The 23,443-nt window shown below is 37.3% G+C and overlaps 1 protein-coding gene across 1 annotated transcript in view; it reads right to left on the bottom strand.

Annotated features, from left to right (window-relative positions):
* The window catches only part of TAOK1 (TAO kinase 1), a 110,094-nt gene that overhangs the window by 60,681 nt on the left and 25,970 nt on the right, over nt 1–23,443 (bottom strand). Inside the window, exon 2 of the mRNA XM_055402510.2 lies at nt 1,874–2,095. Within this exon, the coding sequence (XP_055258485.1) occupies nt 1,874–2,005 (132 nt within the window). The 5' untranslated portion in view covers nt 2,006–2,095. The remainder of the gene's footprint in view (nt 1–1,873; nt 2,096–23,443) is intronic.

Genomic DNA, 23,443 nt, shown 5'->3' with positions numbered 1-23,443 from the left:
TGGACCAAAAATTTCAGACTCACAAAAGCTACAAAAGGATGCTCTCACATAATGAAAAGGAAAAAGAAATACTATGTGAGCATTACCCAAGGAAACCTATCAATAATATCAAAAGTAGGTTTTTAAAGCAAGAAATACTATAAAAGGTATAAGAGTGAAATCTTAATGGTAATGGGACAATTCAACAAGATACAGTATTTCTAAATTTGTATATTTATAGTAACAGATTAGAAATATATAAAGTAAAACAAGATAGAACTAAAAGGCAAAATAGATATCAGTGTATTTTGAAAAACCTCTTTCAGTTACTGACACCACATACAGACAAAAACAAACTAGTAAAATCAAAGGACTCAAAAGATCTGAAGACTATAACCTACAAATATTAGCTATTTGACATACACAGATCACACCAACAAACTAAATTTTCCAGTGTACGCACTAGAAGAAAATAATCACAAAATATATATTGACTGATCAAGTAACCCAGATACACAAGGAAATACTGAAAACGCAATTAAAAAAGAAAACCCAATTTTCAAAAAATAGATGAAATATTTGAACAGATACTTCCAAAGACATGTGAATGGCCATTAAGCCTATGAAAGAGAGCTCAGCATCACCAATCATTAGGGAAATACACATTAAAACCTAACTAAAATACCATTATCCACCCATCAAATTAACTCCAAATGACCATCAACATCTAATGCTGGCAAGGATACATACACTGAATTCTCATGCACTGCACATGGGAATGTAAACTTTCTACTTAGTGAAAAAGTCTGGCAATTGGCCATAAAACTAAATATACACCTTCAACAAATCTTGGGTAATTACTTAGAAGAAATGAAAAATTGGGTCCACAAAAAGACTTTTATGGACTTTTGTAAATAAAAAATCTTTAAATTCAAAAATGTTATTAAAAACAAAGAAGGACATCATGAATTAATAAAGGTTCAATACATCAAGAAGATATAACAATTGTAAACATTCACACACCTATGGACAGATCATTATGTATAGACAGTTCTACAATAACAGTTGGAGACTTCAATTGTTATTTAGTCACTAAGGCATGTCCAACTCTTTTGCTACCCCATGGACTGTAGCCCAACCATGCTCCTCTGTCCATGGGATTTCTCAGGCAAGCATACTGGAGTGGGTTGCCATTTCCTTCTCTAAAAGATCTTCCCCCAACTCAGGGATCAAACCCACATCTCCTGCATTGGCAGGCAGATTCTTTACCACTCAGCCACCTGGGAAGCCCTGAAGACTTCAATACTCTAAAGGAGAGGACAACCAGACAGAAAATAAGTAAGGAAATAGAGGACTTAACATTATAAACCAACTAGATCTACAGAATGCACATTCTTTTCAAGTGCACATGGGATATTTTCCAGGATACACCATGTTGTGCCAAAAATCAAGTCTCAATTGATTTTAAAAGATAGGTATTATCCAAAGTATCTTCTCTGACCTCAACAGGATAAAGTTAGAAATCAATAACAAAAAACAAAAAAAAGGAAACTTCACAAGACTGTAAAAATTAAACAGCATACTTTTAAACCAATGTACCAAAGAAGTCATAAGCCATGTTAGAAATATTGAGAGTTGAATGAATAAAAAAATACAACACATCAAAACTTATGGAACCAACTGAAAGAAGAGCTCAGGAGGATATACATTCATTCCCATTTTTTAATAAGCCAAGAAACTCAATAACTAAAACTACTTTCATATTATATACACACAGCAATACAAGTGACTATAAAATGGACTATGGCCTCTGTTTCTATATTATTATATTTTATTTTTCCATGACTGAATTTTAAGTAAATGCTGGTCACTGACTTAAGCCTTTAACACTTACAAAATACACTGCTCCAAAGCTTCCATGGCCAATTTCTCTGAGATCTGTGAAGAGCTTCTCTGGATCTTCTTTGAAGAAGAGCTCTGCAATTTCAGGGTCCTTCAGGCTGCCCGCACGGTTGGTTGATGGCATCCTGCTGGGCAATCAGCTGTCTGATTCTAATTTTATACTGCTATCCCAATCCTTGGTTCATCTGCATGAATGAAGCCACGCTGGCATAAGCTATTGTAGAGAAATAAGAGAAGAAAAAAGTCAGGAAAAGATGCTAAGAATAATTTGTATAAGATCATTTTCTGATAGCATATATAAAATTACTTCAGGCCTAGAATTTCACTGAGAAGGAAGTGTGATCTGCTAGTGCTGCTGCTGCTGCTACTAAGTCACTTCAGTCGTGTCCAACTCTGTGCGACCCCATAGACAGCAGCTGACCAGGCTCTGCCGTCCCTGGGATTCTCCAGGCAAGAACACTGGAGTGGGTTGCCATTTCCTTCTCCAATGTGTGAAAATGAAAAGTGAAAGTGAAGTCGCTCAGTCGTGTCCGACTAGTAGCGACCCCATGGACTGCAGCCTACCAGGCTCCTCTGTCCATGCGATTTTCTAGGCAAGAGTACTGGAGTGGCTTGCCATTGCCTTCTCCGGTCTGCTAGTGCTGCTGCTGCTGCTGCTAAGTCACTTCAGTCGTGTCCGACTCTGTGTGACCCCATAGACGGCAGCCCATCAGGCTCCCCCGTCCCTGGGATTCTCCAGGCAAGAACACTGGAGTGGGTTGCCATTTCCTTCTCCAATGTGTGAAAGTGAAAAGGGAAAGTGAAGTCGCTCAGTCATGTCTGACTCGTAGCGACCGCATGGACTGCAGCCTACCAGGCTCCTCCGTCCATGGGATTTTCTAGGCAACAGTACTGGAGTGGCTTGCCATTGCCTTCTCCGCTAGTGCAGGAGTTCCTAAATCTGGCTCATCATCACAATCACCTGTGGGGTTTAAAATAATAAAGGATTCCTACTACACATAGGGTAAGCATTACCAAACACACAATTTTAAACATTAAATAAATGTTTACATCTTAGAAGGTTTATCTAATCCTTACCTAATTCTAAGGTAGTGAACCCACTGGCAGAAGACGCAGGCTATTAATATAGTATGCATGCCAACTTAAGGTATACCCATGGGAAGTTTCTAACAACAGAAAGATTAGATTCCCATCTATTAATGATTTTCAAATGTAAGAAAATACACAACGAATTTAACTCAGTAAGTTGTCTTTCTTTTCCTTTCATATGCCAGTGTTTAATCAACTCTGAACACAGACATTCCAAAGAAAAATGCAGTGGGAGAAAGTAATGAATTTAACAGACAACTAACTGCTTTCTCTATAAACATGACTCACATTAAAATATAGCCTTTATCAAATCTGCTTCATTAGTAAGTAGATATCAGAGATAGCAGAATTATTAGGGGATTTGTTGGTTATCAGTTCCTCTATATCAGATTACCTAATTTAAAAACTGGCTGTCATAATTGAGAAGCTTCAGAATCTAGGTTCTGGAATGACACTACCTGAATATGAATCCTGGCAACACTAATTACAAGCTGTGAACTGAGTAGCCTTATTTTCCTAAACTGTAGAATGAAAACAATAGCCTACCTAATACAGTGGTTGTGATGGTTAAATGAATAAATATAAGCATAGATTAGTACTCAGGCATAGTAAGCACTACATTAAATGTTAGCCACTTAACTAAATAAATTCACCAATTAAAAAAAAAATCTCCCAAAGCTATTTCATTTGCTTCCTAATTAATGTCATTAGATTCTAACTCTCCTCCACTTCATAAAGCTTTTAAGCAGATATCTAAAAAAGTCCAGAAACAAACCCATGTATGTGTACCTAGGAATTTAGCATACAATTAAAGAAGAAACACATTTTGTCAAGGGAACTAAGAACCCATGTAGAAAACATTACAGAAATTAAATCCCTATCACATACCTTATATAAACACTACTGCTAAATGGCTTAACCAGGACTCTCAAATCAAAGAGTGAAAAACAGTATTTGATAAAAATAAGTGTTGTTGAGAGACATCAATAGCTATTTGGAAAAAAAATAAAACACCTGTTCCTCAAACTAAACATCAGAATTACTTATGGGTCAGAAAAGCAAATATTAAACTTGGGAGGAGGGGCCATGGAAAGACTTCAAACAAAAGGGATAAATAATAAACTTGGAGGAAAAAATGTTTGAAACTTACATTTACAAAGGGTTTGTATTTCTAATATGTAAAAACTTTCAAAAAACAAGACAATAATCTGACAATCTTACATTCTTAATATATAGTTTCTAAAAACAGCATGCACACTCACACACACAGACACACACAAAGAAAACACTATCCCAACAACTCAGCAGAGATATGGGTAGTTCACAGAAGAAAGAAAAAAATACAAAGAAAAGCAACAGTCATTAAATATATGAAAATATGTTCAACATCACTCAAAGTATAAGAAATACAAGTTAAAATTATCCTAAGATTTAATTTTATACCTATCAGAACAGCAAAAATCTACCACACACTGATATGTGGTGGAAGAGAAATATGCACTTTTATACAGTGGCAGAAACAGTACAAAACCTATGGAGAAAAATCTACAAAAATCAAATGTAGATTTCACACAAAAATCCAACTTTAAGGAACCCATATCAAAAACACATATAAAATGTAAGAAATGATAAATGCACAAAGTGAGGGAACTGGGGGAAGTCCCTGCTGGTCCAGTGGTTAGGACTCTACACTTCCACTGCTGGGGACCTGGGCTGATCCACAGTTGGGGAACTAAGATCCCATAAGCATTGTGCACACTTCCCCCTGCCCACAAATTAAATAAAAAGATCAAAAAAACAAAGTGAAGAACTGGAACTCATTACACTGCTAATGGCAATTTGAAAAGGTACAACCATTCTAGAAAACCATTTAACAGATGCTTATCAAATTAAATAAACATTTATTATGTGATGTAACAGTTCCTTAATTAGTTCCTTATCTAGTTATCAAAAGTTATAAAAACAAAGGCACACAAAAAGACTTGTACATAGCAGCTTTATTCATAATAGCCCCAAACTGCAAATAATACAAATGTCTATCAACAAATATATATTATATATATATATATATAATAAAACTGTGGTATATTCACACAATGAAATTCTTTTCATAGCAATAAAAAGGAATAAACTACTGATCCATGCAGTAACCCAGAGGACTATCAAAAGCATTATGCTCCATAACTCCCTGGCAGTCCAGAAGTTAGGAATCCAGCTTCCAACTCAGGGAGTGGGTTTGATCCCTGGTCAGGGAACTAAGATCCCACATGTGGGTCGGGGTGGAGGTAGGGTGGAACAGCCAAAAAAACAAAAGGTATTATTCTCAAAAAAAAAAAAAAAAAGCCAGAAATCAAACAGTAAAAACTGTATGATTTCCCTGATAAATTTTCAAATAGGCAAAACTAGTATACAGTGACAGATTCATGGTTGCTTGGGTCAGCTTTGGGAAGAAAAGAGGAACTGACCACAGAAGGGCTCACAGGAACTGTCTAGGGTTCTAGAATGTTCTGTATTTTGATTTCAGTAGAGAATCACTCCTGTCAAATTCAAAATATATTAAAATGGATGCATTTATGTATATAATACCTCAATTAAAGTAACAACTTTAAAAAATAAAAAGGTTTAAAATCTAAAATATGTAAGTATATACAGCAAATTTATGAACAAGGTATAGAAGGATGTGTATTAAAATGCTAACATTTTCTTTGATAAAGTAAGGCTATGAACAGCATTACTTGTTAACCTAGATATCTATATTATCTGAATTTTTATACCAATCACTTCTAAAAATTAAAAAAAATTTAAATTTGAGAAAAATAAAATAGTATATTTAACTAGAAGCATACACACTCCAACTAGAGAGAACATCTAAAAGGTTATTAGCACTTTAACTTACAAAAGATTAATTCATTAAAAAAATCTGTATATAAAAAATTGAGTTGAACACAAAAACTGAAATATCTAGAGCACACAAAATTAAGGGTTATTATTCCTTAAATATAGTGGCATCATCCAAATCACTGAAGAAATAACTAATCCACCAAATATAAATGACCAAAGGATATATATAAACATTCCAAAAACAGGTAATATAAATGACCGTGGAGAGGAGTCAAAATTTGAAAGTATGGCCATGAGTCTTCTCATTCCATTTTTCTCCTTTAACCCTTTATCTCCCAGTTTTGACCTAAGAGTGTGATCTAAGTTACAAAACTATTTTTAGGGTGCTGACAAAAAACACTTAAAGAAATTCTCCCCCTGTCCAAAGGACCAGGGAAAGGGAATCCTGTGATCTGGAGATTGGCAGGAGGGAATGCCTTCTTTTTGGTCTTTTTTCTCTCCTCAGCCATAGAATAGCGCTGTCTCAGCAAGAGAAAACACCAATGAGAAAACCAATCTCTCTGGTCAGGAAAACTGGGAAAACAGGGCCTCTGTTATCCAAAAAGTACAAGGGGAATTCCCATTATTTTTTCCCCTCATCTCTCTCCTTTCTCTACTTCACTTAAGGGCAACCCCAGATATGGGGAGCTGTACAATGCAGAGGTCTAAAAGCTCTGACAGAAACATGTCTTTCTGGAACTGGGAATAAGGCTCTGGAAACTGAAGAGCATGGGGGAAATCATGGAGAGGAGAGAGCTGGACAAGAGATGCCCTAATTCTCTGTACAAACCAGTACAATTATGATTTGAAGTCGCTCAGTCATGTCCGACTTTTTGTGACCCCATGGACTGTAGGCTTCCAGGCTCCTCTGTCCATGGGATTTTCCAGGCAAGAGTACTGCAGTGGGTTGCCATTTCCTCCTCCAGAGGATCTTCCCGACGCAGGGATCGAACCCGGGTCTCCCGTATTGTAGGCATCTGAGCCACCAGGGAAGTCATGTTTGTGTAAAATAGACTCAAAGAGGTGCAGCAAAGACTATGCTAAAGAGGACCTAATCAATGATATACACCACTGCCCAAGTCTCAGATTATCACGGAGAGGTACACTGAACGGCAAATCCAGAGAGCACAGCAAAGGTTTTGAAAACAGAACTGATATTAGAACTACTTCCCACAGAAAGTGAGACAGAACTTGCCATCTAATTGGTAGCTATCTGAAACAAACAAATCAACACTCTCCAGAGGATATTAACAGGATCAGAAATGACAATATTCAAAATGTCCAGGAAAAAATCCAAAATTACTTTTCATGTAAAAGCAAATAAACAAATAATATACATAACTGGAAAGTGTGACAAAGTATCAAGTGAAAAGAGGGCCAACAGATGCCTATTTTGAGATGACTCACGTTGGAATTATCACATAAAGAAATTAAAGCAGCTATTATAATCATAATAAATGAGATAATGATTAACACTCTTAAAACAACTGAAAAAACAAAATTCTTAGCAGAGAAACTATTTTTTTAAAAGAAGAACCACATGGAAAATTTGGAACTGAAAAATACAGTATCAGAAAATTTTTAAAAAATTCATTGCATGGTCTCAACCAGAGAACAGAGATGATAGAGGAAAGTCAGTAAACTTGAAAGGAGAGCAAATGAAATTATCTAAACTGAAATAAAAGAAAAAAAATAAAAGAAATGAATGGAGCCTTAGTGACTCATAGGACAATATCAAACTAAGTTTCACATCACTGACATTCACATAACGAGAGGAAAAATAAATTGGTAGAGAAAAAAATTGTTTTGGTAATGGCAGAAAACTTCCCAGATTTGACAAGAGATATAAATTTAGAGATTCAAGGAGCTCAGTAAATTCCAAACAGGAAAAATTCAAAGAAAATCAGGGCTGTACACATCATAATCAAAATGCTAAAAAACAAAAGTAAGAATTTGAATGACCACAGATTTTGGTAAGAAACACTGGAGGTCCCAGAAAGTAGAATAATATCTTTAAAAGGTGATAAAAGGAGAATCTGTTCCTAGTAGATCTGCTCTAAAAGAAATACAAAATATTAAACAAAAGAAATCTGGAGTGGCTACATTAATATCAGACAACAGACTTCAGAACTGGGTAAGCCACAAGGGATAAGGAGGGACATTACATAATGATGGTATTCCATTATCAAATCCTAAATTTGTATTCACCTGAATAACAAAAGAACTTCAAATAAAATGAGGCAAAACTGATACAAATGATAAAGAGAAATAAGACAAGCCTATAATTATACTGAGAGCCTCCATCACTCAGAACTTTAAAAGTAGTCTGAAAATACACAGAACACTGTAGAACACCACTATCAATGAACGTGATAGGAGGGGGTAGCCGAGGATGAGACGGTTAGAGCGCATCACTGACTCAATGGACACGAATCTGAGCAAACTCCAGGAGACAGTGAAGAACAGGGGAGCCTAGCGTGCTGCAGTCTATAGGGTCCCAAAGAGTTAGACACAGCTGAACAACAACCCCAAAAACAGCTACTGACAGCCTACTGTTGAACAGAAGCCTTATTGATAATACAAAGTCAATTAAACATACTTTGTATGTTATATACATTATATACTGTATTCTTACAATAAAGTAAGTTAGAGAAAAAGAAATGTTGTTAAGACAATCATGAGGAAGAGAGAATACATTGACAGCACCTATGCGTATTTACTGAAAAAAAACCTGCATATAAGTGGACCCATGCAGATCAAATCCATGCTGTTTGAGACTCAACTGTAGTCTCTGCAAAGACTACACTTTACACTGTTTATGTGTTAACACAGAGTCATCAATGTAAAACTGACAAAGGTACTTGATTTGAACCTTATCCATCTTCAAAAGCTGTCGTGAAAAACTACAGGAAAAGAAAACAGCAGAGAGGAACTTTCATAGCAACCCTAACCATAAACTCCTTAATTTCTGCCGAACATAAATATTAAGTACATAAATACACAAAGTACAGTACTAATACAGCTTCCTAAACTATAGATCAGGCTTAAAAGATATGAGCATGTGTAAAAAGTTCTATGAGACTGCAATAATCTTCCCTTACAAAAGAAAAAAACAGACTATTAGATTATTTTATATCTAATCTGTTCTTCAGGGAAAATATCATTATTAAAACTCATCATATCCTTCCTACTAAAAGAGAATAGTAAAAGACATTAAGAATCCTATAAACAGCAAATGAGATCAATTTGCTTCTGGTTCCATTAAAATAGACCGGAGAAGCCTATCATTTATTAGGCTATTGAGGGCTGAATGTAAAAGATACACAGTTTCTGTGGATGAAACCATTTTATTCAATCCTAAAACACAAATCTCTAAGGAAGTTGATGCAACTAGAATTAAAACCCAAAATACTTTAAAATCTCAGGTTCTTAGGATTTTCAGAATTAAGTACTGCTCCACATTTGCAAAAATAGTCAAATAATTGACAATAACATCAGTCAAGCAATAGAAAGAAGGGGGAAGGGTACTGATAATCACAGCATATTCAGTATTACTTGAGGAATGCTCCTTAGATGAACAGTGATGATGTCATGGTATTCCATCTTTAAAGAACCTTCAGATTTTCACAAAAAGGACATTGTTGGCTTTAAGCAACTGCTTCAATACCATAACGCCCTTTTCCCTACATCTGTTACTCAGAGGGCTCAAGCTTAGAAATGAGCCAACTTAGTCAAATGTTCAATCACTTTAGAGAAAGAAAAACTGTCTCTTTACAGAGAATGGGCAGACACACATTATACTGTCTACTATGTCTTCCATCAAAAGAAACACACATGTATACCAGTTACTATATCAATAACTAGCAATGATAAATACAACTGAGAAATGCCACCAGTGAGATAAATTTGGCATTACAGGAACTCCCATCAGGCTTAACTGACACAGAACTCTTTTGATGTGTGCTTCAACCTACTTATAAATATTATATATAATTACAAAATTTTAGGATTGGAAAAAATTGAGAGTATTTGGTTTCAAAAGGTCACATGCCCTTCTCAAAACCACATGGTGAATTAATGGTGGAAAATACAGAATCAATCCCCTGAACCACTGTTAAGTATGTCAAACTGAAAAGAAGGAAAAAGGTAAAAAGCAAAAATAATATTGTTAAAGAAGTCACTGGAGGGACTTCCCTGGTGGTCCAGTGGTTAAGAATCCATCTTCCAACGCAAGGGACGTGAGTTCGATCCCTGGTCAAGGATCTAAGATCCCACAAGCTGCACAGCGCCACAACTACTGAGCACACAAGCTCTGAAGCCCAGGTGCTGCAACTAGAGAGAAGCCTGCACACCACAAAGAAAGATACCACATGCAGCAACGGAAGCCCAAGGCAGCCAAACAAATAAACGAGATGTCACTAGGTCATTGGGTAGGAAAGCCTACATAGGGCAGTTATGAATACTGTTTAATTTTGAGCATTGATAAAGATATGGAATGTATAAGTAATGTGTAGTCATAACCATGTCTTGTAGTCTTACCCTTTTGTATCTTTCTTAAACCAGCTCACTTTCCTCCATCTCAACAATCACCTATTTATTCCATCCAGGCTATTTATCTTACCTGGGCTACTTATTATCATGAACTTCAACAGGGTGCCACTGCATCCACTTTTGGCCCCCCTCAAATTAATTTGGTCTCCTACAACCAAAATGACCTTTCAAAATGCAAATCTGATTATGTCATCCCCTCTATTTAAGTGCTCAATGCCTTTATACTTTACTTTGATTGAAACAAAAATCCTTACCGTGACTTTCAATAAACTGTGTGGTCTGACACAGCCTACTCTTAATCATCCTCATCTCCTTCCAACTTCCCGTGCTCTGATGACAGGGGCTTCCCAGTTTATCACCATGCTCCTCTTTCTACAGAGCGGTGAACACACAGTGACTAAAAACACAGGTCCTGAAATTATATTATCTAAGTCCCCAAACTGGATCTGCCAACATACTTACGGTTGGCAGTTAACTTGTTGGACAAGTAACTTAATCTCTCTGACCTCAGTTTTCCCATCTCTAAAATTGTTGTTGTTGGAGTTGCTAAGTTTTGTCAGACTCTTGCGAGCCCATGGACTATAGCCTGCCAGTATCCTCTATCCATAGGATTTCCCAGGCAAGAATACTGGACTGGGTTGCCATTTTCTTCTCCAAGGGACCTTTCCAACCCAGGAATCGAACCCACATCTCCTGCGTTGGCAGACAGACTCTCAACCACGGAGCTACCACGGAAGCCTTTAAGTCATGGGAGGTTTGTGAGGGTTAAATGAAATATGCAGTTAAAACACAGTGTTCAAAATTATTAAGTCAAACTCCTCTGCTTTTTGATTTCTGGTTGTCATCTCCACAGGGCAACTTTTCCCAATCCAGTTCTTCCAGGCACAATTAATTGATTTTCTATGTGATACTTCCATAAAACTTGCTTATGCTCAACTAACACATCTCATTGTACTGAATTATTTAAGCATCTATCTCACCTACCACTGACTTCTTTAAAGGCAGAAGCTACCTTACTTCTTTGAATCTTATATATCTAAAAATATCTTTCATAGAGAGTAGGCATTCAAGAAGTGTCAGAGTAAAAAAAAAAAGTGTCAGAGTGAATATAGACATTACACAGGTAAACAATGAAAAATATGATTTTAACAAGCAGAAATTGAAATACTATATACACAATTTTGCTGCACATTCATAGTTTGTCAAAGTGTAATCCTTAGCCACCTGCATGGGAATTGTGTAGCATGTTAAGAGTCACTGGATTAGAATAACAAAAGCTAACCCAATACTGCAATACTTTGGCCACCTCATGCGACGAGTTGACTCACTGGAAAAGACTCTGATGCTGGAAAAGGATGGGGGCGGGAGGAGAAGGGGACGACGGAGAATGAGATGGCTGGATGGCATCACCGACTCTGTGGACATGAGTTTGAGTGTACTCTGGGAGTTGATGATGGACAGGGAGGCCTGGCGTGCTGTGATTCATGGGGTCGCGGAGAGTCGGACACGACTGAGCGACTGAACTGAACTGAACTGAACCCAATAATTAAAAGTAAATTTAAATAAGAAAATTAATCAAAATACTACTGCAAGGCCCCTAAAAATAATGAAGTTATTTAACTGAACCTATTATAGAATCAAAGTTGATTATTTATAAGCCAAGACTGTTGGTAGGTTCAACAATTTCTGAACAGGAGAATCTGTGGGATAAAATACAACTATCTTGAAATTATTTCCAATATGATATTTTCCCTAACACAGACATAGCTTGGAAGGAAAAAGGGACAACAACTTAAAATATATAAACTATTTAACCTATACCAAACCATGCCCAAACCTGAGAAGAACTAATAAGCAGCTATATGAAGTACTTTGGATTATTTGAGAAAACGTATATCTGCTCTCAATTATTTCCATTATAAATTCCACTACATGAAGATTCACTTTCAAGTTACATTTCTAAGCTTTATGCCCTCCCGAGTACTGCCCCTCCAAAAAGGCAGTTTAACAATACTCATATTTTATAACTTTCCTTTCAATTATTACACAACTGAACAGACACAAACCCTGCTTTTCTGTCATTTTTGTTCAAATGGAAGAAAAAGTTCTTTAAGTTTTCCCAAATCTCAATAAATTTATAGTTTTCCTTTAATAGTAAAGCAAAATTACAAGATACAAATGGAATTTTTTTTTTTACTGTCAAAAGATCTGGTATATGGATTAGATCTTAGAATCTCTTTCAAAAATAAAAACAGGGCATACTGTGTGACAGATATAAACAGACTCAGAACATCAACACTATAAACGGTAGTTTAGTTAAATATCCTTTAAGTCAAAATTTATGCATGAGGGTCTGACGGGTTAAGTGGTTTGCAGAAGTGGAATTTAAAATCTAAATTTACTAAATCCAAGGCAGTATCCTGAATTGGATCCTGGAACAGAAAAAAAGTACATCAGTGGAAAATTAGGTAAATCTGAATAGAATCTATAATTTAATTAATAGTCATATCAATGTTAACTTTGTCATTTCAACAAATATACCACGGTTATTTTGATGGACAGGGAGGCCTGGCATGCTGTGATTCATGGGGTCGCGGAGAGTCGGACACGACTGAGCGACTGAACTGAACTGAACATTAGAGGAAGCTGAGTGAAAGGTATGTGAGAACTCTCTGTATTATCTTTGCACTTTTCTATGAGTCTAAAATTATAAAAATAAAAGGCCTATTTTAAAAAGCCTAACTCTGAAGCTAATTTCTAATCCAGAATGTGTCCCTAAAAATCTCAAAACATAAAGGAATTAAGTTTTAATACTAAGTGTACAGAGTATATAATACCAAGTAACAAAGCACAGCACTTCCCTAAAGCATCTCCTAACAACAACAAAAAAATCAAAAGAAATCCTATTTTTCCATTTAATAATGAAGAGAATTAAAATTCACTGAATTCTTCTTATATTACAGTATTTTTCTTAGTTTATTGCATTGTCACAACTGTCCTAAAATAATTATCAACCCAAATTATACTTGAGGCTCAGAAAAGTTAAGTAATTTAATTTGCTCATTATATCACACAGCTTAGTAACAGAGCCAGGTTTCTACTATATGTCATCAACTTTCTTTAACTTTTGTTAACTTTAGTTATCTATATATTTACAGGAGTAAGAAGCATTTGTCACTAAATTTTAGATTCTACCTCCAGAGTATTTCATACCAAAACCATTACTAGCCAATCACACAGCCACTACCTTTTATTAAGATCTCTGTTACCTCTTCAGAAGTTCTTCAGGAGAAAGCCTCCCAAATGAGCATTTCAATCTCTAGTCTTTCCTCCTTAATTCATTATGATGTACAGTTTAGTAGTTGTTTGCTGGCCTCCCAACATCTATCCCCACTTTTCAATAATGGCACTGATTTCCTTTTGGGAAATTACCTCTCCTCTGCTTCAGTTCAGTTCAGTTCAGTTCAGTCGCTCAGTCGTGTCCGACTCTCCGCGACCCCATGAATCACAGCACGCCAGGCCTCCCTGTCCATCACCAACACCCGGAGTACACTCAAACTCATGTCCACAGAGTCGGTGATGCCATCCAGCCATCTCATTCTCCGTCGTCCCCTTCTCCTCCCGCCCCCAACCTTTCCCAGCATCAGAGTCTTTTCCAGTGAGTCAACTCGTCGCATGAGGTGGCCAAAGTATTGCAGTTTCAGCTTCAGCATCAGTCCCTCCAATGAACATCCAGGACTGATCTCCTTTAGAATGGACTGGTTGGATCTCCTTGCAGTATAAGGGACTCTCAAGAGTCTTCTCCAACACCACAGTTCAAAAGCATCGATTCTTCGGCGATCAGCCTTCTTCACAGTCCAACTCTCACAACCATACATGACCACGGGAAAAACCATTGCCTTGACTAGACGGACCTTGGTTGGCAAAGTAATGTCTCTGCTTTTTAATATACTATCAAGGTTGGTCATAACTTTCCTTCCAAGGAGCAAGCGTCTTTTAATTTCATGGCTGCAATCAGCATCTGCAGTGATTTTGGAGCCCAAAAAAACAAAGTCTGACACTGTTTCCACTGTTTTTCCATCTATTTCCCATGAAGTGATGGGACCAGATGCCATGATCTTTGTTTTCTGAATGTTGAGCTTCAAACCAACCTTTTCACTCTCCTCTTTCACTTTCATCAAGAGGCTTTTGAGTTCCTCTTCACGCTCTGCTTAGGCAGGACTATCTATAAAGATGCCAAATTCTCACATCACAGATGAATGGACATCAACCAAGATAAGCCAATAAACTATTTCCGGGGATTCTGAATGTTGAGAAAAATGACCAAAGTTATGGGGAAAAAATGGATGACATGCTTTCATTTCAGTGGCATCCCGACTAGACTATCAATTCACTCCTGATATCAAGACCCCAGGAAATGCCCGAGACAAGCTCTCCAGCCTTCCTTTTGAGTTTATGAGTAATTTAATACTCTTATAGTAAATATATTTTCTCCTTAAGCAGTCTATTTTCAAACTAAGACCTTAATGAATAGGGCACCCCCTGACTCATTTAAGCACCTATATAGCACCACTCAATCCTCCTACTCAAAAACTTTAAATGGCTCACAACTTCTCACCATTACAATCTTCACCAGACAGACCTTTCCAGGTTCTCCATATCTGAGTCAAATCTAAGTTTTTAAACTTATTTCTCATCAATGGCATTACATATATTTGTTAGTGCTATTCTCTCCACTTGCAATATTATTTATCAAATACCGTCTCTGCCTAAAAATCTTATCCACCCTTCTACATCTATTTCAATTGATCCCCTGTATGTAAATTCTTATCGATTCTACTAACTCCCTAGGATATTGTAGGAAAAACTCATGTCACTCTATATCTGTTTTATTACATATCTGCATTCACTTATTTCTATATGAGTTATATTCTTCCACTGCCCCCACTAACTTTTCCATAAGACGGAGTAGAAAAATGTCAAGTATGTGCTGTCAAAATTCAATCAATAATGATGCCATAACACTGGCCATACTATGATAAAATTTAAACCAATCCTAATGCAAGTTCTTCAAGCACGAAGAAAATGATACTGAACAGAAACTCAAATCTACACAAAGAAATGGAGAGCAAAAGAAATGGCAAATATATGGTATAAATACAAAAGACTTTTAAAAATAATTTTAAATTATCCTCTAAAATACAAAAGGCTGTTTACATGAAAATAACAACAATGTAACCTGAGTTTTTAACACACAAAAAAAATGTACAAAAACAATAGCACACAAGATTAGCGGGAAAAATATAAGAATGCCATTGTAAGGCTCTTACATTATATGTGAAGTGTTATAATATTTGAAAGTGAAATGTGTTAAGTTAAAAAGCCTATTGTAATCTTAGTATAACCACTTTAAAAAATATATGGCTTGTTAAGACAATAGTAGAGATAAAATTAAATAAATAAATATACTTAATCCAAACAAAAGAGGGGGAAAATGACAAAAGAAATAACCAAAAGATGAGACAAACAGAAAGCAGACAGCAAGAAAAAACACTGAAACCCAACCATATTGTTATTTTCATTAAATGTAAATGGTCTAAGAACACTCCAAATAAAAAGCAGAGACAGAACGAATTACAAAGTAAAGCCCTTTTCAAAAAAGCAATTAAAAAAAAGCTCTCAACAGGAAACTCACTTTAAATACAAAGATGAAAATATCTTAAAAATAGGAGGATATAAAAAGAATACCAGGGTAGCCTCAGGTACACACCCAAAAGAAATGAAAGCAGAAGCTTAAAGAATACACACACCAAGGTTTGAAAAAGCATTATTCACAATAGCTAAAAAGTGGAAGTTAAAAAAAAAAAAAAGAAGTGCAAAGTGTTAGTTCACTCAATTATGTCCTACTCTTTGCAACCCCATGGACTTTAGCTCCTCAGTCCATGGAATTCTCCAGGCAAGAATACTGGAGTGAGTAGCCATTCCCTTCTTCAGGGGATCTTTCTGACTCAGGGATCGAACCCAGGTCTCCTGCAGTGCAGGCTGATTCTACACCATCTGAGCCACCACCAACAAACCAAATGTCTATCAACAGATGAATGGATAAACATGTACATACAATGAAATATCATTCAGCCTTTTTTAAAAAGGAAATTCTGAGACATGCTATACCATGAATCAGTCATGAAAACAAATGATTATAGCTGACATTTCAATATTCCTCTCTATAATTGAGAGAACAAGTATAGAAAACCAACAGGTGTACAGAAACTTAACAATCAAATAATCTGACTTAATCCATATTTAAAAAATACTCCATGACTAAATGCAGAATACACATTCTTCTTAAGCTTTATGGAACCAATCTAGACTATACACTGGGCCAGGATACAAGTCTGCTGCTGCTGCTAAGTCGCTTCAGTCATGTCCGACTCTGTGCAACCCCACAGATGGCAGCCCACCAGCCTCTCCTGTCCCTGGGATTCTCCAGGCAAGAACACTGGAGTGGGTTGCCATTTCCTTCTCCAATGCATGGAAGTGAAAAGTGAAAGTGAAGTCGCTCAGTCGTGTCTAACTTTTAGCGACCCCATGGACTGCAGCCCACCAGGCTCCTCCGTCCATGGGATTTTCCAGGCAAGAGTACTGGAGTGGGGTGCCATTGCCTTCTCCGGAATACAAGTCTAGTAAATATAAAAGAATTAAATTCATTCAAAGTGTGTTGTCGGACCACACAGAATTAAAAATTAAATTAGGAACATTCCTAAATATTTGGATATTAAACAACATACTTCTAATGACACATGGTTGGTCAAACAGCAGGACATAAGAAAAACTAGAAAATACCCTAAACTGCTGCTGCTGCTGCTAAGTCGCTTCAGTCGTGTCCAACTCTGTGTGACCCCACAGACGGCAGCCGACCAGGCTCCGCTGTCCCTGGGATTCTCCAGGCAAGAACACTGGAGTGGGCTGCCATTTCCCTCTCCAATGTGTGAAAGTGAAAAGTGAAAGTGAAGTCGCTCAGTCGTGTCTGACTAGTAGCGACCCCATGGACTGCAGCCCACCAGGCTCCTCTGTCCACGTGATTTTCTAGGCAAGAGTACTGGAGTGGGGTGCCATTGCCTCCTCTGACCCTAAACTGAGTAACAATGAAAACATGGTATATCAGACTCTATAGTTCACAGGTGAGGAAGCACTTAGGAAATTTTATAACACTGAATCCTATTGCTAGAAAACAAGAAAGATGTGAAATCAGTAACAAGTTTCCAGCTTAAGAAACAAACAAGAAAATAGCAAATTCAACACAACACAAGCAGAAAGAAGGTAATAATAACAGTAAAAAGTCAATGAAATTAAAAACTGAAGAAACTAAAAGAGAAAAATCAATTTCCAGTTCTTTGAAAAGATAAAACAGTGAAATCTCTAGCAGACTGATACAGGAAAAAAAAAAAAAAGATACCAATTACCAGTATCAGCAATTCAAGAGAGGATATCACTACAGACACTAAAGACATTAAAAGAATAAGGGAATATTATGAATAACTTTTACCAGTTAATTTGATAACTCAGATGAAATAGACAAAGTGTTTAATAACCACAAACTATCAAAGTTAACTCAAGAATAAATAGATAACCTAACTTCAGTAGCTCTGTTTCTATTAAGTAAACTAACTTTACAGTTAAAAGCTCTGCAACAAAGAATATATGAGGCCGAGATGGTTTCACTGGCATATTCTACCAAATACTTAAGAAATAACACCAGTTATACATAAGTTCTTCCAGCATTTAAGCACTTACTAACTCATCTTATAAAGTCAACAATACCATGATATCAAAACAGAGATGAAAAAGAAAACTACAGACCAGTATCCCATATTGATATAAATGCAAAAATTCTGAAAAAATAAAAAATAGAATCCTGCAAATTATGAAAATAATGTATCATGACCAAGTAAAGTTCATCCCAGGAATGAATATCCATCAATGTAATTCACTCTGTTTGACTTAAAAAGCATAACCATATGATTTTGTCAGATGCAAAAAAACAAAAAATTGACACGGTTCAATTCATTCATGACCAAAAAAAAAAAAGAAAATAGAGACTTAATATTATTAAGTTGTCAATACTCCCCAAAATGAGACAAAGATTCAACACAATCTCCAAAGACCAGTAGTCTTTTCTAGAGAAACTGATTCTAAAACTTACATTAAAAAGCAAAGCACGTGGGATAACCAAAACAATGTTGAATAAAATACAGTTGGAAATCTCACTCTGACTGAACTCAAGACACCAGAAAACTACAGTAATCAAGATAGTGTGACACTGGCGTTAGAAACATTAATGGAATGGATAGAGACCAGAAGCAAACCCATAAATATATGGCCAATTGTTTTAAGACAAAGGTACAAAGATAATCAAAAGGGCAAAGGACAGTCTTTTCAACAAATGTAATGAAATATATATGTTTTAAAACCCTTGCTGCTGCTGCTGCTGAGTCGCTTCAGTCGTGTCCGACTCTGTGCGACCCCACAGACGGCAGCCCACCAGGCTCCCCCGTCCCTGGGGTTCTCCAGGCAAGAACACTGGAGTGGGTTGCCGTTTCCTTCTCCTTTAAAACCCTTACCTCAACCTTAAACAAAAACTCAGTCAAAATGAATAATGGACCTAAATATAAAACCTAAAACTTTAAAACTTCTAAAAGGAAATAAAGAACAAAACTTTTTTGTGACCGTGGTTTACACAAAAATTTCTTAAAAGAAACTGACAAACTAGACTTAATCAAAACTGAAATCTGCTCTTTAAAGGATACTGTTAAGAAAATAAAAATCAAGACACGACTGAGAGACAATACTGGCAAAACCTGTTTATATCTAATAAAGGGCTTATAAATTAATAAAGAATTTCTAACTAAATAACAAACAGCCCATTTTTAAAATGGAGATGGGCAAATAATTTGAAGACACTTAGCTGATGAAGAGTATAGATGGCAACTAAGCACATGAAGTGGAAATCGAAATATGAATCTCCCCCCTCTTTTAAGGGGTGACCTAGACTTAGTGGGGCTTCCCACGTGGTACAGTGGTAAAGAATCCACCTGCCAATGCAGGAGACACAAGAGACATGGGTTTGATTCCTGGGCCCAGAAGATCCCTGGGGAAAGGAAATGACAAGCCGATCCAGTATTCTTGCCTGGTAAATTCCATGGACAGAGGAACCTGGCAGGCTACAGTCCACAGGGTCGCAAACAGTCAGACGTGACTGAGCAACTGAGCACACACACAGACTCAGTAATGCACTTCCCAAGAATAGAGTAGGGAAAGGGAAAAACAGTAACTTTACAGTAAAACCTGGCCAACACTACATTAACCAAGTGAAGCATGCTAACGTTACCAGTTTGTCATGTGGCCTATCTTACACTCCATGATTTGATAAGAAAGGCACTATGGTATTCTTGCCCCAAACCCATCATTTCAGGCTAATCATAAGAAAAAAAAAAAAAACCTAGATTGGGGACATTCTTCAAGATGCCTAATCAGTAGTATCGAGGTCATGAAAACCAAGGACATAAAGGACAGAAACCATCATATTTCAGATGAGACTGTGACAGAAACAGAACATTAACGGAAAAACTGGTGGAGAAAAAAAGGGGGAAAAACCTGGTGAAATTCAAATAAAATCTGTGAGTTAAGTAAGTAATATACTCATGTCAGTTTCTTTCTTCTTTTATAATTGAGGTATAACTGATTTACAATGCTGTGTTACTTCATCATGTACAGCAAATATTCAGTTATACATACATATTCTTTTTCATCTTCTTTTCCATTATGGTTTATTACAGGATACTGTATATAGTTCCCTGTGCTATACAAATAAGACCATGTTATTTCATGTCAGTTTCTTAGTTTTTGACAAAAGTACAATTAAACACATAGTCTCAGGATATCTAATATTTCCGTTCTGTTCCGTTCCGTTGCTCAGTCGTGTCCGACTCTTTGCGACCCCGTGGACTGTAGCCTATCAGGCTTCTCCGTCCATGGGATTCTCCAGGCAAGAATACTGGAGTGGGTTACCGTTTCCTTCTCCAGGGGATCTTCCCGACCCAGGGATCGAACCCGGGTCTCCCGCATTGGAGGCAGACGCTTTAACCTCTGAGCCACCAGGGAAGCCCATATTTACAAAGGGGAAAATCACAGTACAGAAATGGAACAAATACCACCTTAATAAACCAGATTAACATCAACAGTAAAACATATCAACATCACATATCAGATCCCTGATATGATGCACTGAGAAGGCCACAATATACTCTACAATATTCTTAAAAATATATCGTCAGTCTAATCATGAGAAAACACCAGAGAAGCCCAAATTGAGAGACATTTTAAAAATAACTGATCAGTACTATTAAACATGACAAAGATAAAAACAGTGACAAAGACTGAGGAACCACCAACAGACTGGAGGAGAACAAGGGACTCACGACGAACTGCAGAGTGAAGTCCTGAAACAGAGAAGGGTTACTACTAAAAAAAATGTAAAATTCAAATAAGGCCTGAGGTTAAGTTCACAGTATTATACCAACGTTGACTTTCTTGTCTTGGTAATTATTTTATAGTTATGGAAGATTCAGTTCAGCTCAGTTCAGTCTCTCAGTCATGTCCGACTTTGCGACCCCATGAATCACAGCACGCCAGGCCTCCCTGTCCATCACCAACTCCCGGAGTTCACTCAAACTCATGTCCATTGAGTCAGTGATGCCATCCAGCCATCTCATTCTCTGTCGTCCCCGTCTCCTCCCAACCCCAATCCCTCCCAGCATCAGAGTCTTTTCCAGTGAGTCAATTCGTCGCATGAGGTGGCCAAAGTATTGGAGTTTCAGCTTTAGCATCAGTCCTTCCAATGAACACCCAGGATTGATCTCTTTTAGAATGGACTGGTTGGATCTCCTTGCAGTCCAAGGGACTCTCAAGAGTCTTCTCCAGCACCACAGTTCAAAAGCATCCATTCTTCGGTGCTCAGCTTTCTTCACAGTCCAACTCTCACATCCATACATGACCACGGGAAAAACCACAGACTTGACTAGACGGACCTTGGTTGGCAAAGTAATGTCTCTCCTTTTTAATATGCTGTCTAGGTTGGTCATAACTTTCCTTCCAAGGAGTAAGCGTCTTTTAATTTCATGGCTGCAATCAGCATCTGCAGTGATTTTGGAGCCCAAAAAAATAAAGTCTGACACTGTTTCCACTGTTTCCCCATCTATTTCCCATGAAGTGATGGGACCAGATGCCATGATCTTCGTTTTCTGAATGTTGAGCTTCAAGCCAAACTTTTCACTCTCCTCTTTCACTTTCATCAAGAGGCTTTTGAGTTCCTCTTCACTTTCTGCCATAAGGGTGGTGTCATCTGCATATCTGAGGTTACTGATATTTCTCCCTGCAATCTTGATTCCAGATTGGGCTTCTTCCAGCCCAGCATTCCTCATGATGTACTCTGCATATAAGTTAAATAAGCAGGGTGACAATATACAACCTTGACGTACTCCTTTTCCTATTTGGAACCAGTCTGTTGTTCCAGGACCAGTTCTAACTGTTGCTTCCTGATCTGCATACAGGTTTCTCAAGAGGCAGGTCAGGTGGTCTGGTATTCCCATGTCTTTCAGAATGTTCCACAGTTTATTGTGATCCACACAGTCAAAGGCTTTGGCATAGTCAATGAAGCAGAAATAGATGTTTTTCTGGAACTCTCTTGCTTTCTCCATGATCCAGCAGATGTTGGCTATTTGATCTCTGGTGCCTCTGCCTTTTCTAAAACCTGCTTGAACATCTAGAAGTTCACGGTTCCCATATTGCTGAAGCCTGGCTTGGAGAATTTTGAGCATGACTTTACTTGCATGTGAGATGAGTGCAATTGTGCGAAAGTTTGAGCATTCTTTGGCATTGCCTTTGGGATTGGAATGAAGACTGACCTTTTCCAGTCCTATGACCACTGCTGAGTTTTCCAAATTTGCTGGCATATTGAGTGCAGCATTTTCACAGCATCATCTTTCAGGATCTGAAATAGCTCAATTGTAATTCCATCACCTCCACTAGCTTTGTTCGTAGTGATGCTCTCTAAGGCCCACTTGACTTTACATTCCAAGATGTCTGGCTCCAGGTGAGTGATCACGCCATCGTGATTATCTTCATTGTGAAGATCTTTTTTGTACAGTTCCTCTGTGTATTCTTGCCACCTCTTCTTAATATCTTCTGCTTCTGTTAGGGCCATACCATTTCTGTCCTTTATCGAGCTCATCTTTGTATGCCATGTTCCCTTGATATCTTTAATTTTCTTGAAAAGATCTCTTGTTTTTCCTATTCTATTGTTTTCCTCTATTTCTTTGCAATGATCACTGAGGAAGGCTTTCTTATCTCTCCTTGCTATTCTTTGGAACTCTGCATTCAGATGCTTGTGTCTTTCCTTTTCTCCTTTGCTTTTCACTTCTCTTCTTTCACAGCTATTTGTAAGGCCTCCTCAGACAGCCATTTTGCTTTTTTGCATTTCTTTTCCATGGGGATGGTCTTGGTCCCTGTCTCCTGTACAATGTCACGAACCTCCGTCCAGAGTTCATCAGGCACTCTATCTATCAGATCTAGTCCCTTAAATCTATTTCTTACTTCCACTGTATAATCATAAGGGATTTGATTTAGGTCATATCTGAAAGGTCTAGTGGTTTTCTCTATTTTCTTCAATTTAAGTCTGAATTTGGCAATAAGGAGTTCATTATTATTATTATTATTATTATTTGGCAATAAGACAGTCAGCTCCTGGTCTTGTTTTTGATAGGGGAATGCAAACTGGTATAACCATTATGGAGAACGTTATGGAAGTTACTTAAAAAACTAAATACAGGCCCTTCCTGGTAGTGAAGTAGATAATCCACCTGCCAATGCAGAGGACACGGCCTTGATCCCAAGACTCCACATGCCATGGAGCAACTAAGGCCAGGTGCCACTACTTCTGACCCCACATTCTAGAGCCCACAGGCCACAACTACTGAGCCCACAT

This window comes from Moschus berezovskii, chromosome 20 (assembly GCF_049115385.1).
Source record: "Moschus berezovskii isolate FMDL1 chromosome 20, NW_MosBer_1.0, whole genome shotgun sequence".
NCBI classification, from domain to species: domain Eukaryota; kingdom Metazoa; phylum Chordata; class Mammalia; order Artiodactyla; family Moschidae; genus Moschus; species Moschus berezovskii.
This window is presented reverse-complemented; position numbering and strand designations above follow the sequence as displayed.